Genomic DNA, 17,915 nt, shown 5'->3' on the forward strand with positions numbered 1-17,915 from the left:
TGCGTGTAATTCTTCCCTTAATCACAGAACAGAGCTAAGTGATTCTCCCTGAGTGCCAATGAACACCGGATCCCTTTTAAACTCAGAATTCTTCCCATATCTCCGGGAACCCTCCCCCAAATGGGGCTCTGGGGAATGATCTCACCACACTCAAGTCATTACAGTTTTATGGTATCAATTTCTTAAGTTCACAGAGTCCACGGTATGAGGAGAGGGTTTTGTCCCCCATTTTCCCACCTCCCTTCCTTTAGCTCCCTCCCTGGATCCATCCTGGCCCCTCTGCCTTGGGACCAAGGTAGGGCCTCACTGCTTCAGTGCTGGTCCTCCTTCCTTCCTCCAGCGGGTGTGGCTGGGGAGAGGTGAGCCTGCCCCTGGAGAATGAAGGGTCCCCTCCAGAGAGGGGTGGCTCTGTAAAGCTCCTTCCCCTACCGCCTGTCCCACAGGCTCTGGGAAGACCTCTGGCCTCCCCACTTTCCGTGATCCAAGTCGGGGGGTAGATCAGAAGATTAGGCTGCTTCTCAGGCCAAAAGACCTGGCTGTGGAATGGATGATGGAAGGAGGAGAAAGCAAGGGCGAGGAGTCAGGCCGGGATGACTTTTTGCTCGCTGTGGTCTCCGGCTCTGCTTTGTGCTTGTTTTGTTTTGCTTTAGTCTGTGTTCGTAATCCCGAAGGAGGAGAGCTCTCCTGGAGGCTGGGCAAGGTGGTCCCCCAGCTGCCCGAGAAGCACAGGGCAAGACTGACACTCCGCGGGAGGGGTGGTTTGATTCTCTTCTGGGCGGTCTCGGGCACACTTCATGAGGAGTCTGTGAAGTCGAGGGAGAGTGGGGTTACCCTGCTGCTCCTCTCTCCTGCCCAACCCCAGGGCTCCCTCCTGGCTCCTCCCCCAGAATCCCTGAGGCAAGGTCGCCCCATCAGCTGGGCACGCAGACACTTACTGCCAGCCTTGGGCTCAGGACGGCCAAGTTGACTTCTTCGGGAAGAGATCCGAGAGTCGGGGGGCCAGGGCGGCAGCCCCCTTCCCAGCCGCTGGCTGTGGGGGTTCTCCATGTCCTCCAGCCAGTCCGACCTCCACTCCCACAGGGGCAGGGAGAGGGTGGAGGTCAGGAAGAGGTCATCCCTCGGGGAGGGAGGGGAGGAGGCATCTGTCAGGGAGGGTGGATTTATTTGTAGAGGGTCGACTTTCACTCTGAGGGACGAGGTTAGGGCAGAACGCTTAGGGCCTGCTTAAGGCACACACCCAACCTGAAAGATAACCTAGCCCCAACTTGGTCCATCAATTCTGGTGCCCTTTGGAATGAGTCCATTGGTTTCTTTAGAGAGAATAGTTTGAACTGTTTCCTCCTAGCCCAGCTCTGGCCTTCTATCCATACTCTCACCCTTCCACCCCCCACCCCTCACCCTGGCATCCTTCTTCTCCCTCTGTCCTGAATAATCCTTGCTTTCCCATTTACCACAAGCCAGGTTGTTTTTCTTTGGGGGCAAAGGGTAGAGTTAGGGTTCATAAGATGGGGAAAGGGGATTGACAAAGTGTATGAGGAAGGGGCACAGGGAGCCCTGAGCAACAATTTGTTGACATGGAGATAATGGTCCCACTCTGCTCGACAGGTGGAGGGGTGAGCCCAGCTTCTCCTCACCCCAGCCACAGACAGGGCAAGAGGAAGGGCTGGTAAGCATAGCAGGAGGTAAGAGAGAAAACAGAACTTTCCATAGTGAGGAGAATCTGAAACAGTGGGTTGGAATAAAGAGAAGAGGTGGGGAGCAATCTGTCCTGGATACCAGCGTCTGGGTTAAGAGGAGGGACCTGGAGGGAAGTCAAGGGGTCATACAATTGGCGGCCTCTGGGCTTTAGACTTGAACATTTTGTCCTTGTTCTTGTGGGTGACCTTGGGCAAGTTAAAAAACCTGTTTGATATATAGTTTCCTCATTGGGAAAAGAAAGATAAAGAATAGTCCCCATAGAGGTGTTAATATTGAATGCATATAAAGCACTTATCATAGGGCTGGGGACAGCTAGCTGTTTTAAGGATAACCACAAAGACAATGATTAAGAAGCCTTCTCTCTTGGTTGGGGAAACGGCGGGGAGGGGTTCTTCCAGGAGCTGTGGCTATTCCACAGGGTGGAGGTGAGAAGAGAGGCAGGGTGATCTCACATACCCGTGAAGACACAGTCCACCTCCCTGGGCTCCAGACCCAAGCCAAAGCTGTCCACGGCCATTGCCAGGGCCCGGGCAAAGTGGGCATCAGCGAGGAAGGAGCCGTCAGAGGAGCTGACCAGGCTGGCTCGGGCACTGGGGGCGTTGTCCTCGGAGGCGGAGCCCCAGCCGTTGGCCAAGGAGCCCTCGCTGGGGGTGGGGGTGGGGCAGGGCCGGGGTGGGCACAGCAAGCCCCTCACCTCGGACCCCACCCCTCCTCCTGCCCTGCCCACGTCTGCCAGCTCTGAGGCTGCCGGGATGCTGATGTAGCCGTAGGTGACAGGGGGTGAAGGGGCCCTTGGCACGGGAGAGACACTATTCCTAGAGAAGAGACAAAATGGGGGACAGGACTACGGTTGGGGTGAGTAGGCTGGCAGAGCAGAAACATTCCCATGGAGAAAGTGCGGGGCCAGGGAGCGAGAAGCGTGCTCCTGTAGCGTGCTCGTCTGTAGTCCTGTGGTCGTCCCTCAGGCAACTCACCTGGGGGTCTCCTCACCCTCACTGAGCTCCAGGCACAGGGCCACCTCCTCAGGAGTCAGCACACTGTCCTGATCCTCCCCCAGGGACGACAGTGAAGAGCTGGACAGACGACTGGACTCTGGGCTGGGACCAGAGAGGGAAGAGGCCTGGGGGCTGGAGGGGATCAGGATGGGGAGGGGGGCTGCTGGCAGTGGGAGGGAGGAGGGAGCTTGGGGCTCCACAGAGTGCCTGATTGGGGTAAGAGAGTGATAACAGGTGGTTAGTGCAGCCCCCCCCCCCCGTCACCCTCCCCCAACCCCAGTCCAAGCTCAGCGAACACCCCTCACAACCCTAGTCCCCTAGCCCCTGTCTGAGCTCAGCGAACACCCCTCACACCCCTAGTCCCCCAGCCCCTGTCTGAGCTCAGCGAACATCCCTCACACCCCGAGGCCCCCAGCCCTGCTTCCCGACCCCATGCCCTCTTACTGGGTCTGCTGACTCTGAGCAGGGGCTCCACGAGAAGCGAGGGGTGTTGGGGGGAGAGGGCGCGAAGCCAGCTCATTGGAGGAGCTGAGGAGCTGTGGTCCTAGGGCCCTCCAGGCAACCAGAGCCTGGGGCACAGCTCCTGGGGAACAATACCCTGGGGGTGAGACTGGCAGAACTCCCATCAGCCCCAGACCCCACCGAGCCCCCAGCTTCCTGTCTCCACACCCCACTCACCCAGCCTCCTCAGGGGCAAGAGCAGCCACCTGTAGGGGCTGTGGACGCTTACACCCTGCCTCTTCCCCCCACTTCCCTTTTGGGGCCTCCTCTCACCTGGGCTTTGGGAAAGGTTCTTGGAGCCTCTGTTCCCCAACTCCGAGGCCCAGAGCTCCAGAGGGCAGCTTGCCTGGAGGGGCGGGGAGCTGTTGGCTTGCTGCAGCTCTGCAAAGGCAAGAGTCAGCGGGTGGGGGGCAAGCCAGGGTGGGCCTTTCAACCCCAACCACACACTCTATCTTCAGCCTGTCATTCAGTTAAGCTTTAGGGTCCCTGAACCCAGAGAAAAGAGGGAAGAACCCCCCTCCATCCTCTGCACCTTCACCTTCATCCAGGAAGCTATGATAAGGGAGGAAGGTGGCACTAGGCTTGGAGTGGAAAGACCTGCACTGACAGCCCAGCTCAGTTACGTTGTTGCCGTGTGACCTCAGGTAAATCCATTCACTTTTCTGAGCTTTGGGTTCCTTTGGGAACACCCAGTCAAATGATAGTTTTGCCAATTTTAATTTATTTATAAAAACAGATTGTGAAGTTCCTGGTGCCTGAAAGATACTTGGACAATTTTCTTTTCATTACTGTATACACATTCCAATCTTCCTGATCTCTGTACCCTCACATTGCTACTCCTCTCATGAATTTTGGCCCTGTGAAGACAAATACCCCTTCTTTTCTGGAAGAGAATCTGTTAATTTCCATCTCTCACATTACAAATATCTGCCATGGTTCTGGATAACCTTGCCCTGAGAAATCTGAGTATCTGTCACTTGGAAAGAAGGATTGGACTGTCAAGTTGAGCTGAGGCTGAGAGGGTAAGACAACCCCACACCGTGCCGGGTGTAACAGGAGAGAGTCAGCTGAGAAGAAGAGGGGAGGATGTCTTGCCCAGGGAGGCAATGCCCTGCCCATAGATATTTGATGATACTTGTTTTTTTTGTTTTTGTTTTTGTTTTTATTTTTTTTAAAGATTTTATTTATTTATTTATTCGACAGAGATAGAGACAGCCAGCGAGAGAGGGAACACAAGCAGGGGGAGCGGGAGAGGAAGAAGCAGGCTCATAGCAGAAGAGCCTGATGTGGGGCTCAATCCCATAACGCTGGGATCATGCCCTGAGCCGAAGGCAGACGCTTAACCACTGTGCCACCCAGGTGCCCCTGATGATACTTGTTGAATGAATGAGCAAATGGATGGATAATACCAGAGATGTAGATGTCAACGTGAGGTGAGAGGATTCACAATATGGCGGCTCACATGGCCACTTAAGTGAACTCTGACAATGGAGAAGCTGAGGTAACTGAAAGAACAGACCCAGCTGTGTGCAGTGACCCAAGAGCATGCTTCTTGGTCAGGCCAAAACCCGAATGGATCTAAGTTTAAATCAGAAGGGAACCAGGGGGGTAATGGAGGGAAGAGATTTCCCCAAGACCAGGAACCAGGAAAATACTAAGTAAAGGAAAAAAGAAGCAGCCTTCAGATTAGTGTCACACGATTAGAAGCTCAGTTAGGAAAGGGGTTCCTTCCTTGGCAAACCAGAGACCAGGCAGGACCTCAAGGCATAGCTGTCTAGTCGGTCCAATCTCAGAGATTTGGAGGCCACCGTGGGCAGGTTCAGAGCAGGGACGGGATCAAGGCTACAGCATTCACCAAGACTATCTGGGCCCTGGGAATCCATGTACAGTGGTCAGAACTTCTGAGCCACTGGGATGAAAACCCACACAATGACTATACTTCCTCTACCAGAATTTCCTTTTGTTCGTAGGCTGCTTTGTTTTTTAATTTACTTCCTTTATTTGTTGTGTGACCGAGGGAGTCCTGAGGCAACCTCAGGTGCTCCAACTCTGCTATCAACGGCTTTGTGTCCTCTAGTTCTGGCTTCCTGAGTAAGCTCAGAAAAGGGGACACATGTTGGTTGGCTGGTTTGTGTGGACAAGGAGGAGGAAAGGCCAGTCCTAGAAAAGGCCACCTTTGTCCCAGTCCATTTTATTTCCTCTAAAGGATTCTAGTCCCCAAAGCCTTCTTCTACCACACTTGCAATTACTTGGATTTCAGTTTTCAGTGTTATTTGAGCAAACTGCACGATAAAAATTTTATCAAGGTTAGGTCAAATCTCGTTGGGTATACCTGAATGGCGATAAATGTTTGTTTGAATTCATTAAGTGATTAGGATACTCTATGTATCTGGCAGAGTGGAACTAAGACCCTGATATAATGGATGAAAAAAGACAGTATAGTCGTGGTGGAGAAAAAAAAACCCAACCAAGGTCAATTAATAAGAAAAAAGGACTAAGCAGGTTGAGGGGAATGGGGGGCACTGAGAGAGCTTGCAGTGTCTGAAGACAAAGACTCCTCAGTCTTTTGGACTAAGTGACAGCAGTAGAGCCAACTCCATGGCTCTGGACAAGACCATAGCAAAGTCTTGCTGTTGCTGGCGTCCCGGGAACCAGAGCTGGGCCATCGAGTGTCACCAGTGCAGGGGAGCTACTGTGGTGAGCCAGTGGGGCTGGGGTGAGGAGACACAGGGTGGAGTGGGGACCAAAGCCTCGTCTCAGAATTGGAACCTGTCTTGAGAATTAACTGTAGAAAGCGACTTACTTTTTTCCCCAGTAGTATTAATGTTCTAGGATGGGCTACACATCATATCCAAGTCGGTGTCGTTCTCGGTGGGAAGGCTCGTTTTTAAATGGGACTTTTTCAACCCCTTTTCCGCTGCTATTTCATTACCACCGGGGATTCTTAATGCTATAGTTCTCAGGCGAAGCTGGAAAGAATGCCAACTTTGCTAATATTTAGAGTCATAAAATTCTGGATATTGGACAAGCTCTTAATTACTCTGAATCCATCTCTGTCTTCATGAAAGTTGGATTGTATCCACTTAAAAAAAAAAAAGAATTGGCTGTAGGACATTTGTAAGGCTTACTAATCATCACAGAAGGCTCATGCAGACAGCAGGTGGAGTGCAGGCCCATGTTCAGAAAGAAGAGAAAATAGTCAGTGGTAGAATAGAATCTCTCAAGGGAGCTGTCAGAGTGTGGCCTTTGGAAGCAGACCATTCTGGCTTCAAATCTGAGCTCGGCAGCTTACTGACTGGTGGGATTTTGAACAAGGTACTCATTTCTGATCCTCTTTCCCCATCTGCAAAATTAGAGAAATAATACCTAGCCAAGAGGTTGGGGGTATGATTAAATGAAATAACAAATATGTAAGGCACCCAACACAGAGTAGTTGCTAAAGAAACAGACACCATGATTATTTGTCTCTGGGAAGCCAAAGCGGGCAGGCGGAAGTCAGGAGAGAAATCTGGGCAGAAAGGAATCCCTCAGTCTTCTCTGCGAGGTCAGTTGGGAGTCAGTGTCTGGGGAGGCCCGGGCACCGTGCACAAGGAGATGAGCCTTCCCGCTAGCACCGGTCACCCGCTTCCAGGTTCTAACATTACTTATACGCTGGTCAGCCACTCTCCTTGGACTCAGAGGCCTTAGATGGCAAGAGCTGTCTCTTGTGTCCCCACGGCTGGCCTACAGTGGTGCTTATGAAATGTTTGCTAAATTCAAATGAACACAGAAGTGGGCCCACTAGTGGTGTGGCCAAGCAGAAACAGAGCACAGCGTCAAGAAAAGCAGAGGCCAGCACACCCCTCGCTGAGTGTTCTGGTGATAGTGGGGAGACTCTGCGTCTACCAGGGCAAGGGAACCAGAAGCCATGGCTGGGATACAGCCCACATCGGCTGCAGAGCCCCCAGGCCATGTTCCTACCACATTCCCACTCCTGTTCCCTCCTGCCACCCGCTCCAGCAGGCTGTGTCTATCCTCCCTGTCCTTACCCTGCTTCTTTCTGGCCTTCCAAGCCTCCGCAGGGGCCAGAGGCAGGCGCGGAGAAGCGAGGCCCCTGCGGCTGCAGAGGCTGTCTGGACTGGGCCAGGGGCTGGAGAGCCGGGCCAGCTGGAGCGGGAGACGCCTGACAGCTGGGGTCTTGGGGCTTGGCCGGGCTGGGGGGCCGGAAGGCAGCTCAGCGATGAGGGAGCCGTAGAAAGTGCTGGTGTCCGGAAGCAGGGGCACACCAGGGCTTCGGGGATCCCAGGAGATCACTGTGGTGAGAAGACAGGAAGAATTATGGTGAGTGCGTCCCGCCCACAACCCCCAGCCCCAGCCCTGGGATCCCTGCTCCCCTGCTGAGCCCCCGACGCCCCTGGGCCTGCTCACAGGAACGACGACAGTCTAGTGGGTCCCGGGGGTCCGCTCCCAGCCTGCTGCTGATGCTGCTGCTGCTGCTCAGGTCCCGAGAGCCCGAGGTGGAACGCCAAGTGTCTGCCAGCCAAGGGGAGTCGCTGTGATCCATCCTGCGGCAATGGAGGGTGGGGGCGGGGCAGGAGAAATGGGGTGAACCGAGAACGTAATTGGCCAAGACCTCCAGCTCAGAGGGTGATAGCAGCTTTATTCTAGCCCTTCACACTCTTTCAGATCTCTGACCTGGCCCCCCAAACTCAGGGGTCTTTTCTTTTCCTGGGACCAGGGGAAGTCCAAGTGGCCCAGAACCAGGAGGTGTTGAACAGAGACAGCTACGTGCTGAGACAAAGAGAACACAGATCCAGGGGCAGACAAACCCGCTGTGAAAATCCCCATCTGCTGCAGCCTAACTGTGCAGCCCTGGGCAACGAGGTCTACTAGCCTCTTGGAGCCCCGGTTCTTTATCTGTAAAAGGGCTACCAAAAAAGCCTTCCATATAAGGCTGATGCTGTGAGTCAAAGTGAGGAAATGTGAGATCACTCAGCTGGCAGAGCAAGAGTTTGCCACATGGATGTTGCCTTCTCTACGTCTAGTTTGGTTCCCTTTGAACTGGGTGTCCTGCTGGCTGACTGAGTAATCTTTGAAGAATAGAGGTCAGACCAAAGTAATTCTCTGCCTAAAACCTTCAGTGGCTCCCCATTTACCAAGATAGAGCCCAGCTGCATAGCATGGCTAACAGAGCCCTCATTGGTCTGGCTTCCAGCTCCCCAAACTTACCCTTTACTCTGACCCATCTTGTGTCCTAGGTCCCCACCAGCCTAAATGGCTTATCTTCCCTATGACCATGGCACGTTAATTCTTGCCGCTCCTTTCCCCATCCCCTTCTTACTCTCAGGGTAAATGTGGAATCTTCCTCCCATATTTCCCCACCCTAGCTCCCTCCACGTATCTTGTACATGTTTTTGCCCCCCCCCCTTTTTAAAGATTTATTTATTTGAGAGAGAGCATGCATGGGCTAATGAGCGGGGCGGGGCGGGGGGGAGGTGCGGAGGGAGAGGGAGAAAGACAATCCGTAAGCAGACTCCCTGCTGAGCACAGAGCTAGATCCCCCCTTGAGGCCATGATCCAAACTGAAATTAAGAACCAACTGAGCCACCCAGGCGCCCCCGTGTTTCTGCACTGCTAACACTGGATTGCATTCATACATTCATATGCTAGCACGGCGGTCTCCACCTACACTGAGAGTTCCTGGTGGGTGGAGCTTGTGCTAAAGAAATGAATGAACAAAACAATCGGAATGGAATCCCCCCTGGGGTGCCTGGGTCGCCAAGTTGGTTAAGCGTCTGACTCCTGGTTTCAACTCAGGTCCTGATCTCAGGGTTCTGAGATCGAGCCCCACATGAGGCTCTGCACTCAGTGTGGTCTGATTAAGACTCTCTCTCCCTCTGCCCTTCCCCCGTCTCACTTTCTCTCTCCCTCAAATAAATAAATAAGTTTTCAAAAAATAAAAAATAAAAAAGAATGGAATCCCCCTCAAAGACAAGGGATGAAATCCCAGGGGATCCAGAGAAGGTTCAGGGTAAAGCAGGGTAAAGCAGGAAGTAGCTGGAAAAGAAAGGCCAGTGAGCACAGAATAACACAGGAATACGGCCCCAGACAGCTTGGAACCTTGCTCTGGGCTGAGACACTGACAGCAAAACGGCAGCCCAAGGGCTGGTTGTGTCCCACACAGAGGGGGGGCTTGATAAACTTCTGTTGAAAGACACAGGCTTGGAATATGAAGCCCTTTGGAGGAAATCCAATGAGATAAAGAGCAGGAGGAGGTGGGCAGAGAGTTGAAATGGTTATTTAGTGTAAAACTCAGCCAATAAGACAAAAAAGGATGTTTTCTTTCTTAGCATCATGTCTCATAACCACCCGCTCGCTTTGGCAGCCAGAGACACTTGGAGCAGGTGTACCTGCCAGCTGACCCTGTTACTGAGAACAAGGAGTGAGCATCGAGACCGTGGGGGCAGAGCGCCCTCTGCTGGAACTGTGGGTGATTACTGTGAAGGACAGATCCCTCAAGATGCAAAGGCACTGCTAGGTAGACACTGGCTATAGAGAGAAAATTAGAAATTAAACAGGTCTTCCCAGGCTAGTTTTTCCCCACCGAGCAGAACGAGGCAGCAGGAGAGTCTAGTAAGTATTAGTGAGAGGTGGGTGACAAGCACACCGACTAAACGTGTGACACACCAGCTACTAGCAGTGTGGCTTTGGGCGAAGTCCCTTACGTCATGAGTCTCTGTTTATTCAACTGTCAAGTGGGGTGATAGGAACATTAATGAGAGAGACATTAATTCTCCCTTGGAGTTCAGGAGATATTTGGGTAGTAGGAGCCCCAACTGCCTGGCCGTAGGAGAGAGAGTATTCCATCCAGTTCTCTGCTCTGGCTCTACTGTCCCTTGGCCCCTCTGCCCCCGCCTCACCCTCAGCCCCTCCCCTCTTGTCTCTCACCTGTGCTTTAGGATGGCGTCCTCACTGGTATATCTGTACAGACCTGGGAGAGGGCAAAAGGAAGGCTAAATCCGGAGTGTCCAGCTCCTGGCTTGAGATCTAAACCGCTGTACTGTTCCGCCCCGACTGCCCGGGAGTCCACTTCATCCTCTCACCTGGCCCCAGGTGCACCCCCGCTCGGTGCCGGCGGTGGACACACACGGCAGTGCCCAGCAGCAGCAGCCAGAGCAAAACGCCCCCACCAGCAATCACTTCTGGCCGCCTCAGGGTGGCCCTCAGCTGCTCCAGGGTCCAGGGACCGTCACTGAGTTCTTGGGTGGCTCGCTCCATGGTCCGCTCTGTGGGCAATTTGAGCTCAGCGGGAGGGGTGGGTGGGGCGATGAGAGTGGGGCAGACAATGAACTGGAAGGGTGAGATGGAAGAAGGGAGAGAGGAAGGTGGGGAGGGGGGTGCAAGGGCTATGGGTCAGCTGGTGGGCACTGCCCTCACCTAACAGGAGGCAGACGGGGCTACTGGGGGGCCCAGTCCCGGCCCCAGTGACTGCAGCCACTTGCACGCAGTAGGAGCCTGGCTTTCGGGTGGCGATCTCCAGCTGGGTCTGCTCACCCGCCACAGTCCAGTTGGCCGGGGGCAGCGAAGTGTTGCCCAGTCTCCAGACCTGAGACACAAGCGGAGGTGAGCACTCGTCCCCCTGCACTGTCCCAGCTGCTGAGCCCTTCATCTCCGGGCATGGGGTCACCCAGCTCCGCTGTTCACCTGGGGACATTCCCTCCACCCTGTGCAGCCATACTTCCTGTTCCCTTCTTCCAACAGAGTGAGAGAGACTTCTCTCTAGGCTGACAGAAGCGGGGCCGAAGCAGTCTGCTAAAAGAGATGTTAGACCGTGGTTCTCAACCTCCACTGTGCTTTAGAGTCACTGGGAGGGTTTATTAAAAATCCAGGTTACGAGGCCCCTCCCTGAATTTCTGCTTCACGAAGCCTAGGAAGGACCCAAGGATTTGCATTTCTAACACCTTGTCAGGCACTGCTGATACTGTTGGTCCAAGAACCACATTCTGAGGTCACTGCCTTAGAAGCTGGGAGTCAGACGTGGCCTGGTTTGATTCCTGTTCTGTTTCCTGCACCTGTGACCTTGGTCTCACTTTCCACGTCTGTAAAGTAGGGATAATAACCCAGGACGGACAGTGAGACAAAAATGAGACCAGGTAGGAAAGCGCATGGCAGGGTCTGGCAAACCCTGGCTCAGCAACAGTGAGTTTCCCTTGCTTCTCTGCAGGGGGGCTGTTTCTCAGTGCCAGAGCAAGGGTATGCAGGGTGCCAGGGAAGAGGGATGTCCTGGCACCACCAGGAAGGGGGTACCTGGTAGCCACGGATGATGCCATTGTGGTTCTCAGCAGGTGGTGGGAACCAGCTCACAAGAACACTGCTGTTGCCAGGTTTTAAGGTCACCTCCTGGGGAGGGGCACTGGGCACTGGAGGGGAGGAAGAGAGGCTGTAAGATATGCTGAAGGATGAGACTCCAGGACACAGAGCTGGGAGGGGCATGTGGTCGTAGACCACACTGACAAGAAGAGGAGCTTCTTGTAGTTCTGCTTGCTGGCCACGGCAGAAGGGAGTCCAGGAGTAAGACCCACCATCCCCCCAGACTGGAGTGGGACAGTCCAGGGGCCACAGACAGGAAGATGCCAGAGAGGATACTGCTGAGTCCTGCCGGCATCTGTCTCTGACCTTGTTCGGGCAGCCTCAGGAGCAGCACGTTGCTGTCAGGGCCTTGAGCCCGGCCAGAGGACGGTCTCACTTTGAACTCGTAGTCTTGGCCCCAGAGGAGGCCTCCAAGCTCTGCGCTCTGCCAGCCAGCCAGCAGGGCCTCTGCCCATGGAGCTCCCGGGCCCCCTGGAGCCGTCTGGACCCTGAACAGGGCTGTGTAGGACTGAGCGGGTGCAGCAGGGCCACTCACCTGGGAAGGAGTCCAGAGGAAGGATGGAGTCAAGGAGTTTCCGACCAGCTCTTCCTGGACCAGCGCCACCCCTAGGTCCCAGGCCTTACCCTCCAGCTGAGCCACACGGCGGGCTCGGGCCTCGTGCTCTTTGTGGGGTCTGGGTTCAGCAGGGTCACGTTTTCCAGCTGAATGTGCACAGCCAGCAGCTCCAGAGGCTCCTTGTAGTTCTGGGGCTCTGTGGGGAGCACAAGGCTGGTTTGGGGCCTAGAGGCCAGGGTGATGGTGCAATTGAGGAGTGAAACAGCCCCCAGACGTGGAGCAACCACAGTTTCCAGATTTCCCAGTCTAGAGCACTGCTATTTCTCCCTAGGATGGGGGAATCCCTTTAAATGGGGTCCCCATCACTCTGATTCTGATCCCAGGTTGACCCCCACATACCCTAACCCCAGCCCAAACCAGGCCCTAACTTGAGCTGACCGCCCTCGCCTTACCCTGGACAGATACCCTGGCTGCCCGGCTCTCCCGTCGTCCGGCGCTGTTGGTGGCCACACACATGTAGGTCCCCGCGTCGCTCTTCTCTGCTCTTGCCATCTGCAGGGAGCCCCTGGAGACCTGTCAGGGCCAGGTGCTTCGTGAAGTCTCCCACGTGGGGAGGGGCTCTGACTGGGGAGGGAAACTTAGGCCTCACTGCCTTCCTTTCCTCAAATGCTGCAGGGTACATGGGGCTGGGGGGGCGGGTCTCTCCCTCTGGGTGTGCCCCATTCTGCTCAGGACCAGAGAAAGTTTGGGGAAGGGGCTACACTCACCACGTGCCGCCCTGGCTGTAGGGCCAGGGGTTTGCCATCCTTCCACCAGGAGACTGTGGGCTCTGGGTGGCCCCAGGGCGGCCCACACCCCAGAACCACCTGCTCGCCCACTGTGGCCACTGTATCCTGAGGCTGGGTCTGGAAATCCTCCCGAAGGACTGCAGGGATGATGGAGGGTCAGCAGGGGCGAGCGTCCCGTGCTCCCCTCCACAGAGGCCCTGCCTCGGTGCCTCCTACTACATTCTCCCCCTTCGGCTTTACCTGCTTTTTCACTGCCCTGAGTTCACTCTTCACAGCCCCACCCCTCTGTTCTCCGAGCCCAGGCCTCCCCTCCCAGACGGCCCCCCAAATATCCTCACCTCGGGCATCAGGCCCCAGGCGTGCCCCGCCCCGGGCCTCCCCTCCCAGGCCTTACCAGCCACAGATAGCCGAGCGCCTCGGCTGACGGCTGTGCCCAGCCGGTTGCTGGCCTCACAGGTGTAGACAGCCAGGTCTGCGGGTAGGGCCTGGTCGTCGTGGGCACGTCCCTGGGCAGGGGGCCGCATCAGCAGGAGCGTTCCATCAGGTAGGAGGTGGTGGTTGTCTGGGGGCACCATGCTCAGGGGCTGCCCGTTCAGCAGCCAGCGGATGGTGGGAGGTGGCTGGCCCGAGGCTCGGCAGCTCATTTTGGCCGGGCCTGGGCCCTGGAGCAGCTGGTCCTGGGGATGGACTAGGATCTGGGGTGGGGAGTCCTGGGCCATGCCTCCTGGAAGGAAAGGGGGGCAGAGCCCAGTCTGACTACCAACAGGACCCCCCAAGTCCCTGAAGATCTCTCTGCCTTCTCTTGTCTGAAGATAACTTCCCATAACAACATAGCTGGGAGAGGAGAGGGCTGGCACACAGGACGTCCAGGCAGAGCCCTTAATCTGTCCCTCCGTCTGCCTCTGTCTCACGCATACATCGTCATCATCATCATCCCGTCATCATCACCACCATCATCCCTGGTACCCCTACCACAAAAGGGAAGCAAAGGAGCCGGGGGGCCTCTTCTCCCCTTGGCCAGGCCTTGGATCAAGGGAGCAGGCGCTAGGAGAGGGGAGGGTTGCACTCACCCGTGACGAGCAGAAGCAGGAGAGGCAGGGGCCCGGGGGCCCCAAGGAGGCCTGCTCCTCCAGAGCCCATGGCTGCTCTTGGGCCTCTGTCCTTGTCGCGAGCACTTTGTCCTACTGCTCTGAGCTCACAGCGGAGGGAAGGAGGGGCGGGGAGGGGTGGTGGTGGTTGTTTGTGACCGAGACTCTGCCCCAGGAGGGAAGCAGCTTTGAGGAAACCCATGCTTCCTGCCTGGCCCTCCAAGCCTTGGAGAACTGGGAGGAGACCAGCAGAGAGAAACTCTCTGCCCTTGACCCTGTAGCCACAACCCGACTCCAGCTCCGGCTCTAAGGTTTACCTTGGGGTCTAGTATTTCCTAAAGGTGACCTTCACACTGACGTAATTCCAAGCACAGCCTTCAGCCTCTGTTTAAACCTTGATGCCAATCCTGGTCCCTTGGCTCCAAGCATTTCCCTGCCGCAGTGGAACGGAGGCCCGCAGTGGAGTCTCAGGGCACTGCACTGAGAAGCTGAGGGTAGAGAAAAGTGGGCCAAGGCAGCTGGGGGAGGGAGGCAGGAGCGCACTGTATCCCACAGCCCATCTCCCCAAGGAGAGGGGGGTGGGTAGGACAGAAGATGGGAAGGCGTTAGGGGCTCTGGGACAAGCTGGGAGGTGCCCACAGTGTGTTCCTACTCGGCTGGGAAACAAATGAAGTAAGCTGTGGGAGGCCTTGGGCCAATTCCTTCATCCCTGCAAATCAGTTTCCTTACCTGTAAAGTAGGAGTCATAGTAATAGTCCCCACCTTGAGGGCTGGAGTAAGAATGAGATGGGATCGTGCATGAAATCACTTAGAAAAGCGCCGAATCTAAGTGATGCGTAAGGGTTAGCCAATATCGTTATTTATTTATTCTTATGCACATGCCATCACCGAAACTATTCAAGCATCCTTGGCAGGGACATTTTTCAGGGTCTTTCCAGCCCTAGAACCTTGTGCCTACAACAGGCAAGCCTTGCAGCTTCTGAGCCTGCAATGTCAGTGCTCACCCGGCCACTCCTCCCCACCCCCTCCCCTAAAGAGACGCTGCTCTCCCCTCTTGGAGCCCAGCTCCTGTTTACAGGTCTCTTCCTCCCAAATCTGGAATCTCAGCCATTTCCTGGAGCTGTTCCCGGAAGGCCAAGGCCAGGCGCTGGGGCTCAGCGGAAGAGTGTCCAGCCTTTGTTTCCCATTGTTCCTGGCCAGCTCCTCTGTGGGGCCCCTAACACAGCTGACTCCCTCCCTTCCTCCCCCTTCACAGCCTGGCCTCAGCACCAGCCGCAGCCGCAGCCACAGCCCTAGGCCTCCCTCACTCCTCCTTCTCTTTCCCCTCAAATGGAGACCAACAGTGATAAAGACAGTCAGAGCAAGAGAACACCATAGTCTCTAGAAACTGGGCATTTCCAGCGGATAAGGAATAGACAGAGTGAAAGCAACATGGAGCTGGAAGGGTAGGACTTGGGGTTGGAGAGCAGAGTCTGGCATTTCAGAAGTGGGGGAGCTAAGGGCAGTGACAAAGCCCGTGGGCAGGAGCATAGGCATATGTGTGCCCGGCAGAGTGGAGTAGAGTTTATGGCGTCGAGGATCTGGGAGGCCAGAGTGATGAGGGGGGTATTCATGTGGACACCGGAGTCATCCAAGGACAAGGCAAGGAAGGATGTTGTGGGACAGATGGATTTACTGTGCCTACTGCCAACTTGGGACTTTCCTGGGTCCGGAGCCCCCAGTCCCGTCTGACCCCAGATTGCCTATTGTCGGTGGTCTTTCTTTAGTCTCTTCTGCTTATCCACTGGACTTGGGGAGCCCAACCATATTCTCCGCTAATGATCTGAACCAACTGGCTTGCGCTCAAGTCTCTACAATCCATAAAGATGGAATAAGAGGACAAGTCTCAAAGGAATTCAGATCGTGGCTAGCCTTAGCCTCAGCTACACTGTGGGGAGAGGTGCCAGTGCTGAGCTGTAGGAACGGAGCCCCAAAGGGAGGTTACAGTAGCCCGAGGAGCTGCCCCAACTCCACAGTCACGTGCCTCATCCCTGCAGATCGCCTTCAGCACAGCCTGCCTCCATTCCCAGACTCTGGAGAGCCAAGTGCTATGAACTAGGTTGTCCCTGGGAGACGTTGAGACTCTCCTCACTCAGCCCAAGCATCCAGGGCACTCAGGGATCCATGGAGTGATGGCCGAGGGGACTTCCCAACAGTAAGGTGTGTCTGGATGGCTCCCAAAGTTCACAGTGCTCATTTCCAGCAACCGCGCCTCATGGCATCTGTATTGTCTCATTTCCACACGTTAAGGAAAAGCCGACTGCGTGAGTCATGAGGATGAGGGTAGTCAACGGGAGCTGTCTCCGGTTATTTCAAGGAAGCTCTGCTCTGGGGCTAGTGACCAGTTTACACAGCGTCTTCCCTCACCTCCTGGTTTTAGTATTTTGTATTTTTGCGAGAAATTCTTTAGTGGCTTGTAAGAGGGAAGAGAGAGGAGAGGAGTTAAGTGTCCTCCTGAAGGACCCTCCAGGGGACATGGTTTCCCACCTCAGGCTCCTGGCTCCTCTGGTTTCTTATTCTATGTTCTCTGAGGATGTAGCCAGGGATTCCTGCTGGACAAGCTGGTAGGGCAAAATCCATGAATTCAGGCAGGATTTGAAGTCAGCTACACTTAGGCCTAGATCCTGGTTTCACCGCTTACTGGCAGAGAGACCTTGAATAAGTCATATAACCTCTCTGAGCCCTACTTCCCGTATCTGTAAAATGTTTGCATGAGGATTGTGGATAGTGGATACAGAAGTGCTTAGAAAATACTAGATACGTGTTAATTATCTCTTGAGTGTTCTGGGAATGCTCTACCCCCTCCCTGACCAACATAGCCGCAGCCAGCCCCAACTACCTGTAGGCACTCTTTGGTCTTGAGATCCTGCCCTTTTGGTCTTCTGGTTTTGCTTTGTTTTCTCCTCTTTGCTTAAGTCTGTTTGGTCCCAATCTCCAGGTTCGTATTTTTGTTGCAGGACACCAATTGCTGGAGGGAAACTGAGTCAGGAGAGGAGACAGTAATGAACTTCTCTAAGCTGGACAGAAAAGTTGCCCTATGCCCCCTTGCTGGCACAGCATCTGTTTCCTAGTTCCTGGACCCATCAAGGTCATGGGCAATTTCAAGGTCCATGGGGGAATCACGTCTAATACTTTCAACCCTACCGTTTCTTGACCTTTTCAACACCAGTGACTATGGGTCACCCTGGACCAAACATTGGAGATTGGACCAAATGGAGATTTCCAAGGCTGCTAGCATCAACATTTAACCATTTGCTCACAAGTCCAAGAAGAAAAGGAGATCAGTTACTGTACTTTGTGTTCAATCTGTCAATGCCTTCCAGGGCTTCAATGACCACCAGGAGCATACTTGTTATTGAACATGTGGGATTTATTACTCCTTGCAGGTAAGGAGCACGCACACCATGGGGAACCATACTGTGTCTCAGTAAGAGACACTCACTTACTCAGTAAGAGACTTACTAGGGTGTTAGAAAGGATCAATTATAGGGGCGCCTGGGTGGCACAGTGGTTAAGCGTCTGCCTTCGGGTCAGGGCGTGATCTCGGCGTTATGGGATCGAGCCCCACATCAGGCTCCTCTGCTATGAGCCTGCTTCTTCCTCTCCCACTCCCCCTGCTTGTGTTCCCTCTCTCGCTGGCTGTCTCTATCTCTGTCAAATAAATAAATAAAATCTTAAAAAAAAAAAAAGAAGAAAGGATCAATTATAGGATTTGGGCTTTGACTGGGTGATATTGGGGAGAGTCATAGAGCTTTGCTCTAAACTGAAATGAGGGATAATTCTATGATTCTTTGCAGAAGAGTGTCTTTGATAATTTCCTTGCTACGTAGTAGATCAAGTGGTTCTTTTTCTTCTTCTGTTAATGAACAGTGCTGCCCCTAACCTTTATTTTATATGTCTC

At 54.4% G+C, this 17,915-nt stretch overlaps 1 protein-coding gene across 2 annotated transcripts; it reads right to left on the reverse strand.

Moving 5' to 3' along the window:
- Nucleotides 1-150: 150 nt before the first annotated feature.
- ROBO4 (roundabout guidance receptor 4) lies at nucleotides 151-14,099 on the reverse strand. 2 transcript variants are annotated; one of them, XM_026505496.4, is made up of 18 exons: nucleotides 13,958-14,099; nucleotides 13,282-13,611; nucleotides 12,867-13,024; nucleotides 12,552-12,672; nucleotides 12,168-12,295; nucleotides 11,850-12,078; nucleotides 11,481-11,593; nucleotides 10,611-10,779; nucleotides 10,277-10,459; nucleotides 10,122-10,164; nucleotides 7,602-7,738; nucleotides 7,223-7,486; nucleotides 3,468-3,575; nucleotides 3,138-3,276; nucleotides 2,673-2,900; nucleotides 2,155-2,513; nucleotides 936-1,142; nucleotides 151-803 (listed from the first exon to the last, which is right to left on the reverse strand). In XM_026505496.4, exons 1-18 carry the CDS (start codon nucleotides 14,025-14,027, stop codon nucleotides 793-795), a joined length of 2,997 nt encoding a protein of 998 aa, XP_026361281.1. In that variant the 5' UTR covers nucleotides 14,028-14,099; the 3' UTR covers nucleotides 151-792. The 2 variants fall into 2 exon arrangements, with proteins under 2 accessions (XP_026361281.1, XP_044242494.1); XM_044386559.3 differs by lacking the exons at nucleotides 151-803; nucleotides 2,155-2,513 and having other exon boundaries at nucleotides 1,016-1,142; nucleotides 13,958-14,087.
- Between the last annotated feature and the right edge of the window lie 3,816 nt (nucleotides 14,100-17,915).

Source organism: Ursus arctos, unplaced genomic scaffold, assembly GCF_023065955.2.
Source record: "Ursus arctos isolate Adak ecotype North America unplaced genomic scaffold, UrsArc2.0 scaffold_22, whole genome shotgun sequence".
Lineage (NCBI taxonomy): Eukaryota > Metazoa > Chordata > Mammalia > Carnivora > Ursidae > Ursus > Ursus arctos.